This window comes from Balaenoptera musculus, chromosome 4 (genome assembly GCF_009873245.2).
Source record: "Balaenoptera musculus isolate JJ_BM4_2016_0621 chromosome 4, mBalMus1.pri.v3, whole genome shotgun sequence".
NCBI lineage: Eukaryota > Metazoa > Chordata > Mammalia > Artiodactyla > Balaenopteridae > Balaenoptera > Balaenoptera musculus.
In genome coordinates, this window is record NC_045788.1 from 133,490,342 (window position 1) to 133,511,568 (window position 21,227).

The 21,227-nt window shown below is 39.4% G+C and overlaps 2 protein-coding genes across 4 annotated transcripts in view; one reads left to right on the top strand and one right to left on the bottom strand.

The window, feature by feature from the left end:
* CRYZL1 (crystallin zeta like 1) overlaps window positions 1-20,300 on the bottom strand; it is a 33,258-nt gene extending 12,958 nt beyond the window's left edge. Inside the window, exons 1-6 of one of the 3 annotated variants that reach the window (XM_036849771.1) lie at window positions 19,833-20,298; window positions 11,557-11,628; window positions 9,827-9,904; window positions 7,481-7,553; window positions 4,383-4,427; window positions 3,079-3,147 (exon numbers count right to left, since the gene is read on the bottom strand). In XM_036849771.1, coding sequence (XP_036705666.1) covers window positions 3,079-3,147; window positions 4,383-4,427; window positions 7,481-7,553; window positions 9,827-9,904; window positions 11,557-11,628; window positions 19,833-19,931 — 436 coding nt within the window. In that variant the 5' untranslated portion in view covers window positions 19,932-20,298. Of the gene's footprint in view, window positions 1-3,078; window positions 3,148-4,382; window positions 4,428-7,480; window positions 7,554-9,826; window positions 9,905-11,556; window positions 11,629-19,832 lie in introns of all 3 variants that reach the window. The other 2 variants (XM_036849773.1, XM_036849772.1) reach the window with 2 other exon arrangements.
* A 296-nt stretch (window positions 20,301-20,596) lies between these two features.
* The window catches only part of ITSN1 (intersectin 1), a 235,769-nt gene continuing 235,138 nt past the window's right edge, over window positions 20,597-21,227 (top strand). The window contains 1 exon segment of the mRNA XM_036850123.1: window positions 20,597-20,855. The gene's annotated coding sequence lies outside the window, so the exon portion shown is untranslated.

Genomic DNA, 21,227 nt, shown 5'->3' on the forward strand with positions numbered 1-21,227 from the left:
ATGGCGAACTAAATTATTTCTCCCTGCAAATCTTCAGGGAACATACTGAAATTATTTTCTCTTTCATAGAATGTTAGAGCTACAGCAGAGATTAGAGGTTATCTAGTTTGGCATCCTTGTTTATAGACAAAGTAAAGTGTGCCCGGGTCTTGCCTAAAGGTCACGCAGTTAGTGGTCATTCTTCTTTTTTTTTAATTTGATGTAGAGTTGATTTACAATGTTTCAGGTGTTAGTGGTCATTCTTAAAGTACTTCTTTTAAAGAAACATTTTGTTGTGTTTCCCTTCTCAAGGAATATCTATCAATAGAATTGCTTCCTCTGTATATGTTGGTGGATTTTGGGACTATAATCCTCCTGATTTGTAGGAAAATAAAAGGTCATTTGTGTGGTTCTCTTGTCTTAGATTAAGCTTTATAGCTAGAAAATTTTGATGTTCCAGTTTGCTGTTCTTCTTCTGGTCCATCTTATAATCCTCCAGTGTTCAGCAATGCTTAAAGAAATGGATCTTTTTTTTTTCTTGGTTTGTTTTTTCAAGAGTTAACTTTCTATAACAATTTAATTTAGTTTACTTTGTCAAAACTCAAGCCTAGGAATCCAAACTAAAGGTTTTAGTTGACTCCATATTTATAAGGTTCTCAAAAGAACAGGGACAATAAGGGCCCAAGGGGGACTTTCCTGGTGGTCCACTGGTTAAGAATCTGCCTTCCAATGCAGGGGACGCAGGTTCAACCCCTGGCCAGGGTACTAAGATCCCACATGCCACGGGGCAACTAATCCCAAATACTGCAACAACTGAGCCCGCATGCCACAACTAGAGAGGAGTCCGCGCAACGCAACAAAAGATCCCACGAGCCACAACTAAGACCTGATGCAGCCAAAAATAAATAAATAAATAAATATTTTTTTTTAAAAAAAAGGGCCCAAGGAAATTCTGGGATTAAAAATAGTAGAGTTTCCCATAAAAGAGACAGCAGCCGTCCTCAATTTTCAAACTGCATTATATCAAAATAGTCATGGATCAGAGATTTGCACTGCATGGTACTTGGAAGTGAGTTTTATCTTTCAAAGGAAGACAAATAGTTGGCTCCATATGTAGGCTTAATATATATATAAATAAGCACAGGCCTCAGATTTCTGGAAAACTGTCTTTTAAAGTTAATTTTTAAGGGACTTCCCTGGTAGCACAGTGGTTAGGAATCCACCTGCCAATGAAGGGGACACAGGTTCGAGCCCTGGTCCGGGAAGATCCCACATGCCGCGGAGCAACTAAGCCCGTGTGCCACAACTACTGAGCCTGCGCTCTAAAGCCCGCGAGCCACAACTACTGAGCCTGTGCGCCACAACTACTGAAGCCTGTGTGCCTAGAGCCCGTGCTCCGCAACAAGAGAAGCCACCGCAATGAGAAGCCTGCGCACCGCAACGAAGAGTAGCCTCCACTCGCCCCAACTAGAGAAAGCCTGCGTGCAGCAATGAAGACCCAACGCATCCAATAAATAAATAAATGAATGAATGAATGAATGAATAAAATTTAATTAAAAAATTAATCTTTAATAAACAAGAAGGTATTACTTGGAAATTTTAGACATAGTAAATGTCATTAATTTAAATATAAATTACTTAACAATTTATAATTTCAAAAATGAAATGCCTAAGATTTCCTAGCCTAGTTCAAGTTACTATATAGACTCAAATGTACAAATTTACTATTTTTAATAGTCCAAAATCCAAATTGGCCCACATGGTCTGATTAGCATTTATATCATTCAAGAAAGAACTTAGGAAAAATTTTAATAAAATAGTTCAAGAACACAAAAGAATGTATGATGACCTATAGATAAGATATGAAGAATAACATGAATCCCAGCATAAGGAATAGCCGACTGGCAGTACCACTGTAGTCCTGTGGATCTACTCTGATCACATCCTCTTTCCTTGCCCACAAAGGTAACTTCCACATGACTTTTCATCCCTACCTGTTCCTTATATCCTTAAATAACACATGCGTAATTAAACTTTGTATGTTTTTGAACTTCATAGAAATAAAATGGAATCACACTGTTCGTATCCTTCTGCAATTTGCTTGCTTTTTTCACTCAGCAGTTTGTGAGGTTCATCCATCTTGATATGTTTGACTGTTATTTATTCATTTTCACTGATGAGTTAATTAGAAGTATCTTTAGTTATCCATTTTCCCATGATGAACATTTGGGCTGTTTCTCTTTTTATTCCACAATTACAAACCATGCTACTATGAACTCTTGTGCATGTGCTACTGGTACACATCAAGCTTCTCTGGTATATGAAAGTACCAGTGGAATTACTAGGTCTGAGGTGTTAATACATCATTACCTTTATTAGCTCATGCTAAGTTATTTTCTAATGCATTTGTACTAATTTACACTCCCAGTGCATAAAAGGTTCTACTGCTCCACATCCTTGCCAACACTTGGGATGGTCAAACTTTATAACTGTCAGTCTCATGGATGCAAAACGGTATCTCTAAGTGCTTTTAATTTGCTTTCCCCTGATTACTAAGGAGATGCAGCATCTTTTCACTACAGTTTCATGAAGAGTGTCTGTGTTTATACATTTATTCATTTAAATTTAAATATTTAAGAAGTAAATTACTGTAAGAAAATTTTTAAATTAACATTTAAGTTATATTGAATACTGGTCAAAAGATATTAGCAACAGAAACAAGAATAAGTGTTTTTGAGTCTTTCCTGACATCTAGACATGTATTGTCTAGATTTTATACATTTAAAAATTTCAATTAATAACCGAGAATAAGAAGTAAAAAATTCTGGTTAGTGATATAATTTCAGAGCCAAGGGAGAAATGGCTTTTCAAACCTCTTACCATGAGCAGTGTAAGGGAAACTTAAAGGTCTAAATACTGTTTAGTTTGAAAATGAATTTTATGGATACAAAATATAAGCTAGAAGTAGTCATATGACCACCCGATAGTTATTTCCTAGGTACACACAGCAGATGCAAATAAATCATACTGTTACTAAAAACCACACACGTCTGTGAAATAAGGCTTACGTGAGTTCCAAAACACTGGACTACCACATACCCAAGTAATGCTCATGTACTCGAACAGCTTCACAAAGTCCAGGGTCTTCAGAATCCAGGGGTAAAATTCCTGAAAATTAAAACGAGAAACTTAAGGGACACAAACCAAAAATGAATTCACCCCTAATGAGATGCCAGTAAGCATTAGTCTAAATTTTCCTCAGTGGAATTTTGAGGAAGGTTCCAGTACTAGTGTGGAGAAGGGAGAGATTTCAGAAATAAGGAAGGGAAGTAGATAGTTTATTTTCTGATACGAACACTATAATACCTGTACTACCTCTTTTTCTTCCTCTTCTTTCACCTCTGAGTGATGATAAAGACGACGGCTGATGTACAGAACAAAGTCAGAGTCCTGGGGGCATCTGTGCTCATCATTAAACTTGTCCCTGATTCACGGCTCCCTTCCAGAGTTTGGTTCTATAGGATAGTGAGGTATGCTTCCAATAAAATCCCATTTTCCCCTGAGCTACTCTGATTTTATTTTTGGTCTCTTACAAAAAGGATCTTGAATAATACAATGTCACTGACTTCTTGGGCAGATAATAAAGATAAGATAGAAATAATAAATTCTCAAAGAAAATACCCAAGTCAAAGGCAATTGTGTTAAAAGCTGATGAAAACTTTCCTATAAATTTATTCTTAACAGCTTCAAGCATGCTGTAAAGCTATACATTTTCTAAGTCTATATGAATATTTTCCTATGAAGATTTTCTACAGAGAAATGGCAATTTCAAAGACTACTACTAAATGCATACTTTATATTTGTTTGTGTGAATGTCTAGGACACAAGTATAAATATATATTTTTGCAAAATGGTATTAACTATGGATTAAAAAAAAAACCAATAAATTAAATGTCTCCAGTAAATTTTTAGTTTTACGAGGGTAGTAAGGGAGCAGCTCTATATAATTCAAGTCGGATGTGGAGAGAAGAGCTTCTATATAGCCAAGTCAGTCAGTAGTCTTCAAGCAGATGGATTGTGACTTTTCTTTTCTCTGGAGTCTTCAGTCTAACTATAGACCAGGGTCCTGTCAGTGAAGGGCTGCACCAAGGACAGCAACAACTATGGTCATCTTTCTATCATATCTACAGCCAGATATTGAAAAGTTTTAAATGTTCTGCTATTGCGATCAAAATCCCAATTCTCTTCATCAATGGATATTTGAGAGTAAATTCCAAAACTTAGGTAAGTACTTGTATATGAAGCAAGGTCACACTAAGCATCAGCAATTGTATAGAAAAAAAAAAAAAAAGAAACAACAGTAAGACAGAGGACTTGAAATAGGACTAGGACCTATAACTTACCAGCTACTTCATCACCTGGTTGAAAGAATGATACCTTGCTTCCAACTAAAGAGTGGAGAAAATTAATAATCATTATTTTGAGGTTATTAAATATAACTGAACGATTAAAATAAATTTTAAAAGCCATGGATTAATAAAAAGTCACTAACTCAGAGAAAAAGTCAAGAACTTCTAGGACATTTTGATCGTCTGTAAGGACAGTAGGATAGAACATGTCAAATCTGGATTCTCTACAATATCTGGGCCATGTGGTTGTTGACACCGTAGAGCAGGATGTCTCTCCGTTCAGCTAAGGATGAAGGAATAAAGGAGAATAATCCACTCCACAGCTCTTATGATGATTACACTGGATATACTGGGTTCCACCCCTCCTGAGGCTAGTCCAATCTGTCATTGTTTGAGTTGTAAAATCTCTCACGCACAATGGGAATTCTGGTTAGAGTCACATATGAACTACTTTGATTTGGGATTATGGAAATAAGTTCAGAATGGTGCCAAGAAATTTTGGGGACTATACAGAAGTGATAGTTACATTTTCTCTTTGTGTGTAGAGAAAAGTCCTCCACCATCAGTCAATTCTTTAGAATATTTTTGTTCAAATAGTTACAAAAGGAAATGGGAGGAAAAAACCCAAACTTCATTGAATGCCTACTTGTGCCCAGAATTTTAGCGTGTTATCACATTTAATCTTCATGGCATACCCATTAAGTACCTATTATTACTCCTATTTAACAGACAAGGAAACTGAGGTGCAGCAGTGAAGTAAGGTAGAGCCTGAAATCTGGAAGTGGCGCCTCAGGCTGGCTCTGTCTGCAAAAGGACCCCAGTTTGCTGCTTCTTTGGATCTCTTCTGTACCATTATCCCCCAATATTTTTGGCTTCTGTACTTTTCTTTTTCCCTCCTGCTGAGGATTCTTGTCTACCTGAAATCACCCTGATCCTTTTTTCTTGGCTTCCTTCGTACTCCTCTTAATTGTCCTTCAAACAGTGGCATTGCCAAGGGTTCCATGCTGTCTGTCTCCTTCATTTTGACTCTCTCCCTGGATGAACTCATCACCCTTCTATAGTTTCAAACACAACTTATAAGTTGACAACTTTCGAATGTAACCAGAATCTTGTAAATCATTTCCTGCTTTTACCTGTTTTTAATATCCCTGTTCCAGTCAATTATTAAGTTCTGCTGGCTTTACTTTCTCAGTATTTCTTGAATACATTCACTACCTCTGCCGCCACTGTCTAGGTTATGGACTTTGTCATTTTTTCTTTAAATTAATTATTTATTTTTGGCTGCACTGGGTCTTCGTTGTTGCGCACGGGCTTTCTCTAGTTGTGGCGAGCGGGGACCACTATTCGTTGCAGTGCACGGGCTTCTCATTGCGATGGCTTCTCTTGTTGCAGAGCATGGGCTCTAGACGTGCGGGCTTCAGTATTTGTGGCACGTGGGCTCAGTAGTTGTGGCACGTGGGCTCTAGAGCGGAGGCTCAGTAGCTGTGGCTCACGGGCTCAGTTGCTCCGTGACATGTGGGATCTTCCTAGACCAGGGCTCGAACCTGTGTCCTCTGCATTGGCAGGCGGATTCTTAACCACTGCGCCACCAGGGAAGCCCCATGCCATTTCTTGCCTGTTGGTCTACTACCCAAACAGTCCTCTTGCCTACAGCCTGGTTTGCTTCAAATCCACCCTTCTTATGGCCACTCGAATACTCTCTCTACAACCCAATCTGAGATAGGAGGCTCATCATGGGTCTGGCCCTTGCCTACCCTCTTGTCTCATTTTTTGGGGGGGAAGGAATCAGTGTTCCTATCATCATGAAAAGATTCTGTTCAATATCTTTTATTCTGTGATCTCTGAAGGAGAATTTTCTTGACACAGTGGTTTTTTCTGCCAAGTACCTTGCCTATGACTAATGCCCAGAACTTAATTTTGCTCTCGTAACACCGAACTCCATAATTCTTACATACATCACATTATTACCTGCTTCCGCGTCTTTGCTCATGCTATCTTCTCTACTGAGTGTGATTCTTGGAGAAGAATTCTCCTCCTGCCCACCCCTTACTGTCTGGCTAACTTACTCCAAGAAGCCTTTCCTGTTTCTGCTGGCTGGTTGGGCACTTCTCCTTGGAGCTTTCAGAATGAATTTGCCTATACATGTTTGTTTGCCTCTCCCCTAGATTGTGAACTCTTGGAGGGCAGGGACTTTGTCTTATTTATCTTCACATTCCAAGCACTTTGCAAGTGCTCATGAAATGATGAATAAAAAAAAGAATGAATGAATAATTGATTGATCATCTTCTGGCTATTATAATTCTTATTTTTATTTTCGTACAATCCAAGCAGAAGAAAGGAGAGGGAATAAAATTATGATTTAGTTATGTTAGAAGATTACATTAAGAGTATCAGATGTATTATAGATTAAATTTACAGGTGAAATTCAAATAGTCTAACCCACATGATAATGCTCATTCATCCACTCACATATGCAAGAAGAGTAACCATAAAATGATTGATCATGAACTATTAGCAGAAAATATGAACACTACGTTTATTCAGAAACAAATTATTTCAAGTACTTAGGCTTACTGTTCTACATGTTAAGACCATTATTTACTAAAATTTTTCTTTATTTAAGGCATTTATCATAAAATGTTACTGGTTATTTCTCCCCAGAACCAATTTCAGATGAGCAAACTGTTTACCTTTTAAATACTCCATTTTAGGCATACTTTAAAAATTTAATGTGAATGTAGTTACCGACCATTATATAAATTCTGGCCCAAAGCCAATTTACACAAGTAATTTAGCTGGTCTGCAAATACCATAAAAAGGACAATACTGGTCATTCTATTCAATGTGATTACTCATGGATTTAAATACATAATCTCTAAATATTTACTAAACTGTAATAAGCTCTTCAATTATAAAATACCAATTTAGTTCTAGTTTTCTTTTTAATTAAAAAAAGGGAAAACACTTCTGCATAATTAACTTTTGTATTTGAAGAAGTGTGTATAATTTTATGTGTCAGTAAACCAATTAGCTACCATTTAATTTCTTTTACCTTAGAAAAGGAATACAGATACTTATATCTGTAAACTTACCATCTAACACAATTCCAGCAACTTCTCTCCCAACAGGAAAGAAATCCTTCTCCATCTTCATTTCTGCTAGAAGCTAAATAATGACAAAGGCTTGAATTTATTGTCAAGAATAAATCCGAACCTCTTTTCATACATGAGGAAAGCAAGAGCAAAAACCAAACCACATAAAAAGCAAATATGACTCCATTTTTGGCATCAAGACAAAAAGCAAGTAACTTCACAAAACAGGTTCCTCTACAGAGTAGGAAACCAAGTTTGCTGAGGAATTAGTGGACATGCAGGGCTTAGGTATGAGTATTACCATTCAAATCACCATCAACATACTTTAACATCTTTATTCTGCCAAATATGAAGGGAAATTATAGCCAGAACAATTTTCAGTTGGCTAAACACTTTGTAACAGTCACCTCATTTGGGTGGGGTGGGTTTGATTGTTTCTCACAAGCCTTGGGTTAGGGAGTAGGTGAGAAGTAGTGATGGATATACACAGGGAAACTGCCACATAATCTCAGGCTGGAGTTTCTTCTTTTAAAGGATAAATTATTTATTTATTTATTTTTCATTTGTTTATTTATTTATTTTGGGCTGTGTTGGGTCTTCGTTGCTGTGCACAGGCTTTCTCTAGTTGTGGTGAGTGGGGGCTACTCTTCATTGCGGTGCGCGGGCTTCTCATTGCGGCGGCTTCTCTTGTTGCGGAGCATGGGCTCTAGGTGCACGGGCTTCAGTAGCTGTGGTAGGCAGGCTCAGTAGTTGTGGTTCACGGGCTCTAGAGCACAGGCTCAGTAGTTATGGCGCACGGGCTTAGTTGCTCCGCGGCATGTGGGATCTTCCGGGACCAGGGGTCGAACCCATGTCCCCTGCACTGGCGGGAGGATTCTTAACCACTGACCACCAGGGAAGTCCAAATTATTTATTTTTGAGAGATTATTATGTTGTTAGATTCTGACCACATTCAGCACTTCATTTTTAAAGTGACAGAGTGTACATAGATAAGCCTGTAGTTTAAGCTCCTTTTATACTTTTCTAAAAGTATAGAAGTTACTATACTTTTATAATAATACTAGAGATGCTGAACATTATTTGTAGATATGTTAGTATTTTAGGAACAGTAAGTAAAAAGAAATTGAAATAATTTTCTTGTATATTTCCCTTATTTTTCAATTCTTTGATCTCCTATACATACTTCATTGCCAGAAAAGTCTCTTTCTCAATGTGGAACTTTACCTTTTTCCTAAGATGTTCACATAACATTCTTACAGAAACATTCGGTGTTTTACAGTATTTATTTTTTATGCAGAGCTAAAATCATGGTTGTGGCAATTGCACCCTGTTCTCCTTCACTTACCATAAGCATCTTCTCACATTCCTACAGTTTTCTAATCATTATGATTAATAGTTGTTGTAAAATCAAACTGATTTCACTGTAATTTACCATTTCTTTCTGTTAGACATGGAGATAATTTCCTAGACCGGCATTTGAATGGATTTTTTGTAGTTTTAAAAAGAACATCTTGGAAGGGCTGAACACAGAACTCTGCAGATAAGGAACAGTAGATTATTCCCAGTGAAAGGACTTCAGGGCATCTCACTAATTCACTTCTCAAGTCATGCTCATGTTACAGAATCGCCCAGTGGAAGCCTATACCTTTGTTCTGTAGTTTCCCTAAATGTGACTTTATTGAAGAAAACTTTTAGATCCCTAGAAATTATGCTGACATTAAAAGCCAATAAGTTAAGGGCCCAATAAAACTACAGTATTTATCTTTATAAAACTGAGTAAATGGGCCTGCTCTATTTATCATGGCACATTTAACCATACTTCATTTATTTACCATTTGAAGACTTTCCGTGTACTTTGTGGTCAATAATGGAAGATTACTGTGGGGTGGTGTGAGGTGGTGAGAGAGAGACAAAGAGAAATGACAAGAAGAATATGAACCCTATCAAGACATTGATTAGAAATATCTACAGACTAGAGACTTAATAAGTTAATTTTAGGTTTCTAGTTTCTATTTTTACTATATTTAAACAGTCACTTCTTCCTTGATTATAGGCCTTAGTAATTATAAATTCTCAGCTTTTCACAATGTAAAGGAGTTTATAAAATATTTTCATATAATAATATGAAATACATGACTTCAATTAGGCTAATAATTTACCTTAATATAGAAATACACAAATGAACATTTAATCTTTTTCCTAGCTGTTCTATTCTTCTAAGAATGATAATTTCTTCGTACTCAGAAGTCAGTTGTTATTATTATAATTTTTGTATGCTAAATATATTGTGAAACTCTCATTTGACTTTTGGCCAAAATAAAAGCACCAATACCTTTGTATTTATACCTTTGTATTTATCTGGCTCAGAGCACAAGCTTTAACTTGAAGCTTCACATAGTTATCCTCTGTAACAGGAAGATTTTCCTAGAACCAAATAATAAAATAATTACACATTCCTTTTAGAATATGCCTTCATGTCGCAAAAATTTTCACACATAATTGAACAAAATCAAACAGACTCCAAATCTTACACCTTACTTAACTGAAAAAGGTACAAGCAATTATCCTATAGTATATAATACAAAAGAATATAGGGAATGTGGGGGTAAAAATTTTAAAAAGCCTTAGTTAGGGTACATATTTTGAAAAGGTACTTAAGATACTGACAGGGATATATGCGTAGGCAATGAACACAGGATAACGAAGTAGAGCAACAAATACTGTACCTCATTTTAATTTAAATAATCTCAAAGCATCAAACCTTCATGCAGCGATAGCCTTAAACACATACACATAATATATACACCATAATGATTATGGAATTTTCTTAATGCTATAAATAAAGTTTGCTAGTGTCATTTGTTAATCTCTGCTTTATTTAACATCTGTCTTGGACATTTCAGCATGCCCCATGGCACTCTGGGGTCAAAATACAAACTTAATGGAACTTAATTATTCCTCATATTTCACAGCTAGATATAACTTCAAAGGCAAAGATATTTCAGACTCAGGTACTCAATGTCATCCACCAATGACACCAATAATTAAAATGCTTTCTTCAACCCCTGATATGCCCCAATATTAGATCAAAAGTTGGCTAGAACAGCTACTTGCACAGTGCCTCCTGTGTTCTATCAAAGGGATCACTGCGTTTAATTTGATATGAACACAATATTCTGGGATATCCCTTTTTAAAACTCAGATTTGATAATATTTGGTGATAACACGAATATATTCAACAATATCGATGAATTTGTGGATTTTACTCATGATTGTGTGAACCTGGTGATGACTGCTCCTGAGAGCCAATCAAAACTCTTAGACCTTTCATCCTGACCCAATGGTAGAAGCCAAGCTGTCTGAGGTTTAGACTCCTAACTTAAATGATTTTGGAGCTGTAGAAAGATAACACAGAAAAACTGGATTGTGTTCATGAGCCGGAAATTCTTATTACTACTATGAAATATACAGGCACTATGAAATACACATAGCACTTAGTTTTCGTCCCTAAATTTACAGTGGGATAATGACTCTGGCCTGCCACAAACCTTTCAATCAATCACCAATGTATGAAAATTCTACTATCTCTGCTTAAAGTGGTAAAAAACTGGAAACCATTTAAGGCTTAGTGAATGAGGTAACTTCGCACAGCTCAGAAGTTAGTGTGAAAAACAATGCTCTTCCACCTCTTTCATTTCCCAATATGAGAGAAAGTATTTTCTGAAATATGCCTACAATCTGAAAACTCACTTTACTGTGGTATTCAGAATAAATTGGGTTAATTTTGCAACACATAAGACTACTGAAGTTGTTCTGTTTTCCTAGTATCTTTTATGCCACCACCCTGAGGAACTAAAAACTCCTTTGTAGCAACTCTTTTAAAAAATATAGTTATACCACAATATGGACCACTGTTTTCACATAAGATTAAAGTAATTTATAGGGTTTCACTTAAGTAATTTTCACTCATTTAGTTCAACTCAAAATAATTTGTAACAGGCCATTTAAAACTGGGTCTGTCACATATGGAAAATACACTATCTTGTTTCATTTAATGATTAAACAATTTTTCTTACCCTTTCTTGGAACACAAATGCTATTTCTTCACTTGTAGAACTCTGCTGAAAATATAAGCCTTTCATAGTCACCTAAAAACAAAAAAAGAAAAAATATACATGAAATAAACTAATCAACAAAACGTCTTCCAGATCAAATGAAAGTAAAAATTGAAAAACAGTGCTGGCAAAGGATAAAATGACAACTCTAAGTGTTGTCTTCAAACGAATTCAGGTAATAGTTCTTGAAAGCAATTAAACAAGATAATATGCAACAATCTCTGGTACGCATTTGAGAATGGGCTTATAGTTCAACCTTTCACACAAAGGTGAGCATGTGCTTAACTTCATTTTACTGTTCAATAAAAATTTTGAGATGTACTTGAAAAAATTTAAAAAACCTTATGCAGGCCAGAGGGCTCAATTTTCATAACCAAAGGTGTCATTGAAAGGGCTTTCAAAGTCTTAAAATAGACCATTAAAAAAGGAAAAAGTGGACAATGAAGACACATTGAAATTGTACCCCTAATTCCTCTGTATCAGTTTATAAGCCATTTAATGGAAGTATTTAAACCTGTATTCTGCAGACTTCTTGAAGCATCTCTAAGGATTCACAGCTGTTTCTTTAATTTTCATAGTAATTGCATGACAAGACTATTTTTTAAATGTAAATTTTATAGAAGTACTGTATAAAATACACATAGAAGGACTTCCCTGGCAGTCCAGTGGTTAAGACTCCATGCTTCCAATGCAGGGGGTGCAGGTTTGATCCCTGGTCAGGGAACTAAGATCCCACATGCTGCGTGGTACAGCCAAAAACCCAAACAAACAAGCAAAGGAAAACTTACCCAAAAAAAATTAACTAAAAAAAATATACATAGAAAAGTTCACAGATCCTAAGTGTATAGCTTGCTGAATTTTACAAAGTGAATGTGGCCATGTCATAGCAGGAAATACATCTCTAGAACTCCAGAAGCTCCCTCGTTCCCCTTCTAGTCACTACCTTCCCCTCCTAAGGACACTCAATATCCGAGTTTTAAGAGCAGGTGAGTTTTGTCTGTTTTTTACTTTATATATGAAATCATGCTCCTTTATGTTTAGTTTCTTTCTCTCAGTGTTATGAATTTCACTCATGCTGTTGCCTGTAGTTGTATTATTTCATTCATTCTCATTGTTATATGGTATTCCATTGTATGAATAAATTATTATTATCCATTCCACTAAAGATAGACATTTGACTGTATCCAGTTAAGGCTTTTACAAATTATCCTGCTAAGAACATTCTTGTACATATTTTTTGGTGAAAGTAGTACAGTATTATTGAATTTATTTTATGGATGAGCAAACTGAGACTTAGAGGCTAAGGCACATACCTAGGGTCTCATAGCACCCCCTGGGCTAGAGCTGAGACAAATCAGGTGTTACCAACTCCAAAGTCATTTCTCTTAACCATTATATTTAATGGTTTTCTATTGAGCTGCTAACGTTAGATGTATCACTTAAAACTAGAATCCTATCTCCTTTAGTTTAGGATAGATAATTAAGTGCTTGTTGACAGAACTAGCAACCCAACTTGTAAGGCTCACTGAAAAATGAAAATGTGGGGAAACTTGTCCAGAAATTATTAAAATTTCAAGATGGTGACAGCCAAGCATTTAAACCAAGCCTGAGTCCCTTCTGAGTGTGAGGTCCAGCGTGACTGCACAGGTCCCGTGCTCATGAAGCCGGCCCTGCAAGCAGAATCTTAGTGGATCTAATGGATCTGTATAGTGGATTTTTACTGAGCAGTTCAGTAATGGTTGCTACTTTCTAGAAGGTAATAATCAAATGCTGGAACTAAGAGAAATGAGTACACATTCCAGACATTTATAGAAATTATGTATGTAGCATCTATCAACAAAGTATATAAAGAAAAGAAGAGCCAGGTAGGAAGATTAAATTAAGTCTAGCCCTCTGGTTAGAGAAGCCCTCTGGGGTGGGTGTGTGCGCGCCTACATACATCAATGTGTTTGTTGGGGTGGTAGGGGAGAGGGGAAGAACCTAAGCACAGAACAGCAGCTACGCATTCCCTTTCATAGAAATCTAGGCTCTTCTGCCTAGTTGTCAAGGCTGTCTAAGATGCATACCCACTGTCCCTAGTCTACCTTACTCCCCCCCATTTTTCCAACACATACCCTGTCTGATCCAGTCAGCATGACTTCACACCATATGGCCACCGCTGTCTCAGGGCTCCAGGCACTGCCTGCTCTCTGAGACTGTGCAGTACTTACGCTATAGATTCTGTGAAGTAAGTAAAGCTCAAGTCCTACTCCCTATCTGAAATCACCTCCCAGTGACGTGCAATCTACCCCATCTGTCCCATGCTTCTAGATTTCATTGTTACATACTAACAAACAAGGCCTTGCTTTATTCACTAACTAGTGGGTTTTCCCAGCTATTGCTTCGAAGAATCAGTATTCCTTATTATGAAATAAACAGATCTCTGCTCCTACTCAGTCTGGAGCTACTGGAGTTGCCTTTTCGAGAAATGAAATAATTACACATCAACATCTTGATTTCAAAGTGTCTCCCTTTGTAACTCTGGAAGCCACTGTCTTTCCTGCCCATTGCATCTGAGAACATACGGCATGTCTCCCAGATCAGCAGTCACATGGATCTCATACTGTATGCACCTCCAGTTTCAAAGACCCTGGAAGCTGTTTGTGTGAACCCCTAGTGTCCCTTAAGACAACTGTTATATACATAATACTGCCAGTATTTTTGGTCTGATCGTTCTAAATAGTTCCTCCAAATTAGGTTACAATCAGTCTGGCTGGTAGAAAAAAGTAATGTTTAGTTGGTCCAATAAGGAAACATGTGGGAGCAAAAAAACCCCTCAAAGTTACAAAGTGAAGAAAGAGAAGTGTTTTTACAAAAGTGGCCAGAAGAAAATTGAGGAGCTATTACTTGTTTTGCAACCCCAAAAATGAATACTAAGTTCTTTTTTGTTAATTAATTACTTTATTAATTAATTAATTTATTTATTTTGGCTGCGTTGGGTCTTCGTTGCTGCACAAGGGCTTTCTCTAGTTGCGGCGAGTGGGGCTACTCTTCGTTGCGGTGCGTGGGCTTCTCATTGCGGTGGCTTCTCTTGTTGCAGAGCATGGGCTCTAGGCGCACAGGCTTCAGTAGTTGTGGCAGGCAGGCTCAGCAGTTGTGGCTCTCAGGCTCTAGAGCACAGGCTCAGTAGTTGTGGCGCACGGGCTTAGTCGCTCCGCGGCATGTGGGATCTTCCCGGACCAGAGCTCGAACCCGAGTCTCCTGCACTGGCAGGTGGATTGTTAACCACTGCGCCACCAGGGAAGTCCCAATACTAAGTTCTTAACAGGGGGAAAATGGTAGAACGGATGATATTCAAGTCCCACTAAGTTTCTTAGGCACTGGTCCAGATTAAATGGAACACTTAGTCCATTATTTAACAAAATTTTTATTGAATGTAAAGATATTTGCACACAGGAAATAAAATAACTGAACACCTCATAAAATAAAAATATAAATTAAATGTATACTATTTATCATGCCATTTCCAAGGATGAATGTCATGTAACCTCAAAATTATATATTCTACTGTAAGCTTTCCTTTATCAAAAAAGTGCTACGTAAAACTTTTAAATAAAAATAAATCTGTTTAAAAATATAGGCTGATGTAAAAAGCCCTATAAAAAGCATAAAGATTTTTAAATTTTCCAGGTACATCTGATTTTAAATATATTTGACATAAGTCCACAAATCGAAGATTATGGTTGTAATACTTTAAATTTTTATAATGGTAACATATGAAAAATTTGGAGAAACAAAAATTAAGACCTCTATTTTAAATAATTTTTGCTACAAAGCAGAATAAGGAATTTGCATAAATTAAACACTTACCATAAATAACACCAAGAAAGTAGTTAAAGAAAGTACTAATCTTTTAAGGAATTTCTAAAAAAAAATCAATGGGAAGAAATTTCAAATGGTTTCATCTTAGTTATAACAACATGAACTCCACTTGCTCTTCCCCTGCTACACTATGCCCCAAGGAGCTCATCTATTAATAATTGTAAATAAAACCTCTACAGATCATTCCTTATCTACACTTTCAGACCAAAAGTGTTCTGAGTATCAGATCAACCTCAAAATCAACGGACATAAAACTAGACTCGTTTTTCTTCCCCCAAACAAGATTTTGCTGTACCAAACTTCAGTCATCAAGGATATTTTAGAATCTATCATAATTCCTTCCTCTGCATTAAGTTATCAACCATAAGGCTTCCTTTTCCTTTACAATGTCCTGGCTTACCTGCTCATTTTAGATGTTAGCACAAGCGATGGGCTAACACTGCAATGCCTCAGCCCGGGGCTACGGCCACAGGCTGCTGAATGGCTTCCTTTCTTTCCTTCGTCCAATACACCTGTTACTCTATGGACAACCTAAGCCTGAAAGTCCAAACTCTTCTTGCATGCTCAATTTTCCATTTTTCCCCAACACAAACTTTACAATTTGGTGGCCACTTCAGGTTCAGGATGCAGTTTTAATGCTTCTAACCCACCCTAATTTTTATTTTAAGGAAAGCACAGATACACTGTCAAGCAGCTAGGCTACCAAAAAAACCAGATGAAGTCAACTCTGAAATGCTGGCCCATCATGCTGGGCCTAGTGTACAGCATTATGATACTAGCTGGATTGTTAGGGGTAAATCTTCAGTTATATTGAAGAGGTGACAATACTAAGTTTTAACAATGTTCTTACCCATCTGTGGGACTTTTCATACATATCCACATATCAGAGAAAGAAGTATGTCAAACCATGTACCCATAAAACATATGGTCAGCATAATCAAAGTAACTAATGGAGGTTTGGTTCAAATACCATACTTTGCAGGTTGTGGAGGAGACTGGTAGTCCTAACTATAGATAGGCCAGCTCTGCTTCTTAAAGAGGGAGGCATATCTCTACATTGTGCAGGCAACAGTCTCTAGAAATCCGTATATTTTAAGGACACTTTACATAAGCAATGAATACACAGGTGTTTGGCTACATACTGTACTGTTCTCCTGGGTCTGTCACAAGATGGGCATGGGAGGCACTGTGATAGTGGCTCATACCTAGCTAAACCTGGAAAGCATTTCTAGCTAATAACATGTATTATAAGAACTTTTTATTTCACATTTTAGGTATATAATTTAAAACTTAGGAAAATGCATGAAGTTGCATGGTCCCTCTTACTAGATGGATTTAAACTAGAGGCTGGATACACATTTACAGTGGCATCATAAAGGAGATTCAAGCATCAGTTGAGGAGGTCGGGGGATGAGATGACCATCACAAAGTCTCTTCTAATTATGAGAATCTAGATTTATATGAACATTATCAAGACATACTCAATTCAATGTATACAAGTGACGCATAATCTTTACATCTCACACAACCTGAGATCTAAAGATAGGTAAAGAATTAGGAAAGGAAAAAAAGTTGTTTTGATACGGGCTTTAGGCGGAAGCAACAACAAGAGGCATTCGATTGGATACGTCAAATTGTTGCCTATATATGCAACAAGTGGCTTCAGCAATGACCTCTTTTGAATCGCAAAAGAATATGTGATTAATTCTCCTGCCTCCAAGAGAGCTTAACTATTGTTATTTGTTGATTTACAAAATACCTTTTCACTTAAGAATTCTTACTAGTAGGACCCCCTTGCTAGTACTGCTGGGGGGTGGGTAGTGGGTTGGCTGGGGAAGTGGGATGGTTATTAATTGAAAGATTAGAAATTTTTGTTCCAGTTTCTATTTGATGTAGGGCCATTTAATATAGTAAGATCTAGAACGACAGAAACTTAACTTTCATTTGTATTTCTGAATTAGCATCATATTTTCCCATATTGTACTACTAGGGAACAGTGGAGCCAATGGTGGCACGAACGACAGTCATCCCTTCCTGCTGGCTTAATCATGTCACACTGGGACAATGCAGGTGATGAGGAAGATAAGCAATTGAGGGATCCTCCCTGTATCTCTAATACATTCTCCCTCTTCTCCAACTGACTTAAGGGATGTTCTCCACAGACTAACATTACTGCAGTTTGTCAACACTTAGTTTTCTAAATCACTATAGGATTTTTAATCATTTCTTACTTCAGATGCAAAGTAGGAACTGTAATTCTGATTAAATATTTACTAATAAATTCACAATCAAGGGAAAATAATTCATGAGATGTCACCTTTATTATAATGTATAAAAAGAGAAGAAAATTATTTTGCAAAATACTACATTTTAGCATTATGTGGATATGTGTTTTTGCTTTTCTACTCATAAAACTCTCATTAGCTCAACGTATACTGTTTATTGGGTCTAGAAAAATCATAAATAAAGCTGTATTTGAACTATTCTATGTGAAGTTCACAGGAGCAAGAAAACATTTTTATCAATTAAAAAAAGATTTCACCAAAAACAAACCCCCAAAACACTGTGATTCCATAGTGAAACATTTTAAGAATTTCCAAGCCTTCCCTTTTTCCTCCTTCAAGGAGGTACACAAATGAACCAAGACACATTACTGTCCAGGGTATAGTACTGGTTCAAAGGCCTATATATCTCCTTGAGGTTTTGCGTACTCTTCTTCAATCTAGAACTCTGATTTTGAATGCACAGCACAGAGAGTTGTAAAACTACCGAAATATTTCACTGCAACTGACAGGCAACTTTGCCTTGTATGGTGAACCCTCTCTTTCCAATCTGAATGTCTCATCCTCTGCCATCTAGAGCAGAGGCATCAATAAGTTGAAATTAGTGATAAAAGGTAACAATTATACACTGCAGTGATTGATGGATACGATTTAGAAGTCATAACTGGCCCTACCCTGAATCCTGGCTTTCCTACTTATTCACTGTATGACTTGGGCTACGTAATTTTAACCTTCTGGGCCTCAGATTCCATACCTATAAAACAGGAATAATAACAGTAGTTACCTCAAAGGGGTACTGTAAGGCTTAAAAAAATACATGCAAAGCCCTCAGTACAATACCTGGCACACAGTAAGTGCTCAATAAACGTTGACTGTTTTTACTATTATTTCTGTAAACTGAGCAGAGAACTTGTAAAATATCAAGAGTTCCAAAGCCCATCTCACAGAGCGGCGAGGGGTTCTGTCCAGGGCAACTTGAGTTTTAACACCTTTTAATTTCGGCCGTGGGCTATGACATCATCTAGACCTGTGCCATTCAGTAACTGTAGCCACTAGCCACCAAGGAGCCCTTGAACTGTGCCTAGTCAGAACTGAGACGTGCCGTTACTGTAAGATGCACATCAGATTTCGAAGACTTAATATGAAGAAAAAAAAGAATGCAGAATATCTCGATTTTAAAATATCTGATTATGTATCGAAACGATATTTTATTTCTTATCTTTGGCCACACCGCGCGGCTTGTGGGATCTTAGTTCCCCAGACCAGGGATGGAACCGGGGCCCTTGGCAGTGAGACCTCGGAGTCCTAACCACTGGACGGCCAGGGAAATCCCGAAATGGTAATATTTTAGACATTCTGGGTTAAATGAAACCTTAAAATTAATTTCATGTTTCTTTTCTTTTTTCTTTCTTTCTTTCTTTTTTTTTTTAAACGTGGCTCTCATTAAATCTGCACTCAGAGCTGACGGAGAACCCGGCTGCTCATGACGCGGACCAGCAGCACCTGAGAGCTTGTCAGAACTGCAGATTCTCAGGGCCGCCCAGACCTACACAATCAGCATCTGCGCTTCAATATGATTCTGAGGTGGTTCTCTCGCATCGCTCCGGAGTATTCCGCTGTCGAGCTTACTCCGGAGGACAAACCTGGCCCTACAGTTACATAAATGCGAATACCCTGTCTTTAAGTAAGTGCTCACCGAAAAACAAAAGTGGAGGAGAAAGCGGCGGTAGGGAAGGAGTAAGGTAGAAAAAAAAGAAACTCCAAGTAGAGGAACAAAAAGATGCAGGAAGGGGAGAAATCCAACCTGGGAGATTCAGTGGAAGGGAACTTCCATACTTCTGCCTCCATAAATGTGGAGAGAGATACAAACTGAGGTAAAATCTACCATCCAAACCTGTAAGGACCAGGAAATCGTCAGTCAAATCAAGTCTTACCCGCCCCTCAGCGGCCTCAGCTAAGCGAGGCCTGGGCCCGAGAGATCTGAGGACGGTAACCACCATCCGCCCCAGGGCTGGACGGTTCGCCGGGGCGTCTCCCGCTCTTTCCCCCAAGGCCCGGTTTCCCGAGACACGCAGCGCGTTTCTCGGCACTCACCTGCCTCGGAGCGGCTCCAATGGCCTGCACCTTCACCACAGCCACCTTCGAGTCCTTCTGCAGAGAGTCCGCCCCCTCTGGGCCAGGGGCTGTTCCCATTGGCCAGGCCGCTCGTCAGTCTCGGAGGCTCTCGGACTCTCCGAGGCTGTAGGGAACGCCATAGCAACCGAACATGGAACTACATCTCCCGGCATGCTCTAAGGCGATGCACCAGGGGCTACCAATAAATGCGCGAAGTCCTAGTTGCCGAAGGGTTCAGTTTTATGCAAATATCAAAGACCACACCCTTCCTCATTCCAACCGTATCCCCATCATCTTCTTTGGACTGTTCCCCGCCTCCGTTTTGCCTCCACATTGTTCTTTCCTTTAACACTTTCCGTTAGTTAGTTGAACGCATGCTAACTAGTGTCTCGCTTCGCACGGCAACGGAGAAATGCACCGAAATCGTGGAACAAAATCTGCCCAAGCCCCGTCAGGAAAATCCCAGACCAGACATCTCTAGTTACGCCTTCTGGAAAGGGGGTGGGGAGGAAGGAGAGCCCAGGTCACGCCCCCTTTGGGCTTGCTGATTGGTTTATTCGGCTGTCACTCCGTCCTCTTTCATTTCTCTCAGCTGCCCCTCCTTTGGTTCCCCGCGGTGGGCGGGGCTAGAGGTAGGGGGCGGTGAGGAGGTGTGGGCCCCTTCTTCCGATTGGTAGGGTTTTTGTCCCCACCCACCCGGGGGCGGAGATGGAGGGGGGGATGGGAGCAGGGGAGGCAGCCGAGGGAGATGAGGAGATAGGCGGGAGCGAGGGAGGGAGCGAAGGAGGTAGAGAAGATCGGAGGAGAGGGGAGGGAGCGCAGCTTGGTTGCTCCGTAGTACGGCGGCTCGCGAGGGAGAATCCCGAGCGGGCTCCGGGACGTACGGAGAGGCGGGCGGGCGGGGATGGTGTGCGGGGCTGTGGCTCCTGCGTTCCCTCCCGCTGCGAGTGAGCTGTACTGATTTGTCCCTGCGGCGGCAGCGTGGACCCGCCTGGAGATGAGGTGAGGAGCGGGCTGGACCGCGGCGGCCTGGACCGGGAAGGCGGCAGGGGCGGGGGTCGGCGCGGGGGTCGGCGCGATGGCCGCCTGGGGCGCCCGTTCCCCGGGCCGGCGCGCGTCCCTCCGGGCGCCCTTCACCCTTTGCCGCACGGTCGGGAGGCGAGGCACCCGCCGACCCTGTGCCTCGTCCTTCCTATCCTCCCGGGGGCTGCGGTGGGGCGGCCGGCTGGCGGGCGCCGGGAGGCCAGGGCTCCGCGGCGGACTGAGGGGGTGGCGGCCACGGGACGGGCTTCGGGTTGAATGGGCGTCCGCAGCCGTGGCCGGCGAGCGGGGTCCCTCCTTCCTCAGGGGGACGTGGGGCGGCCGGTCCTTCCA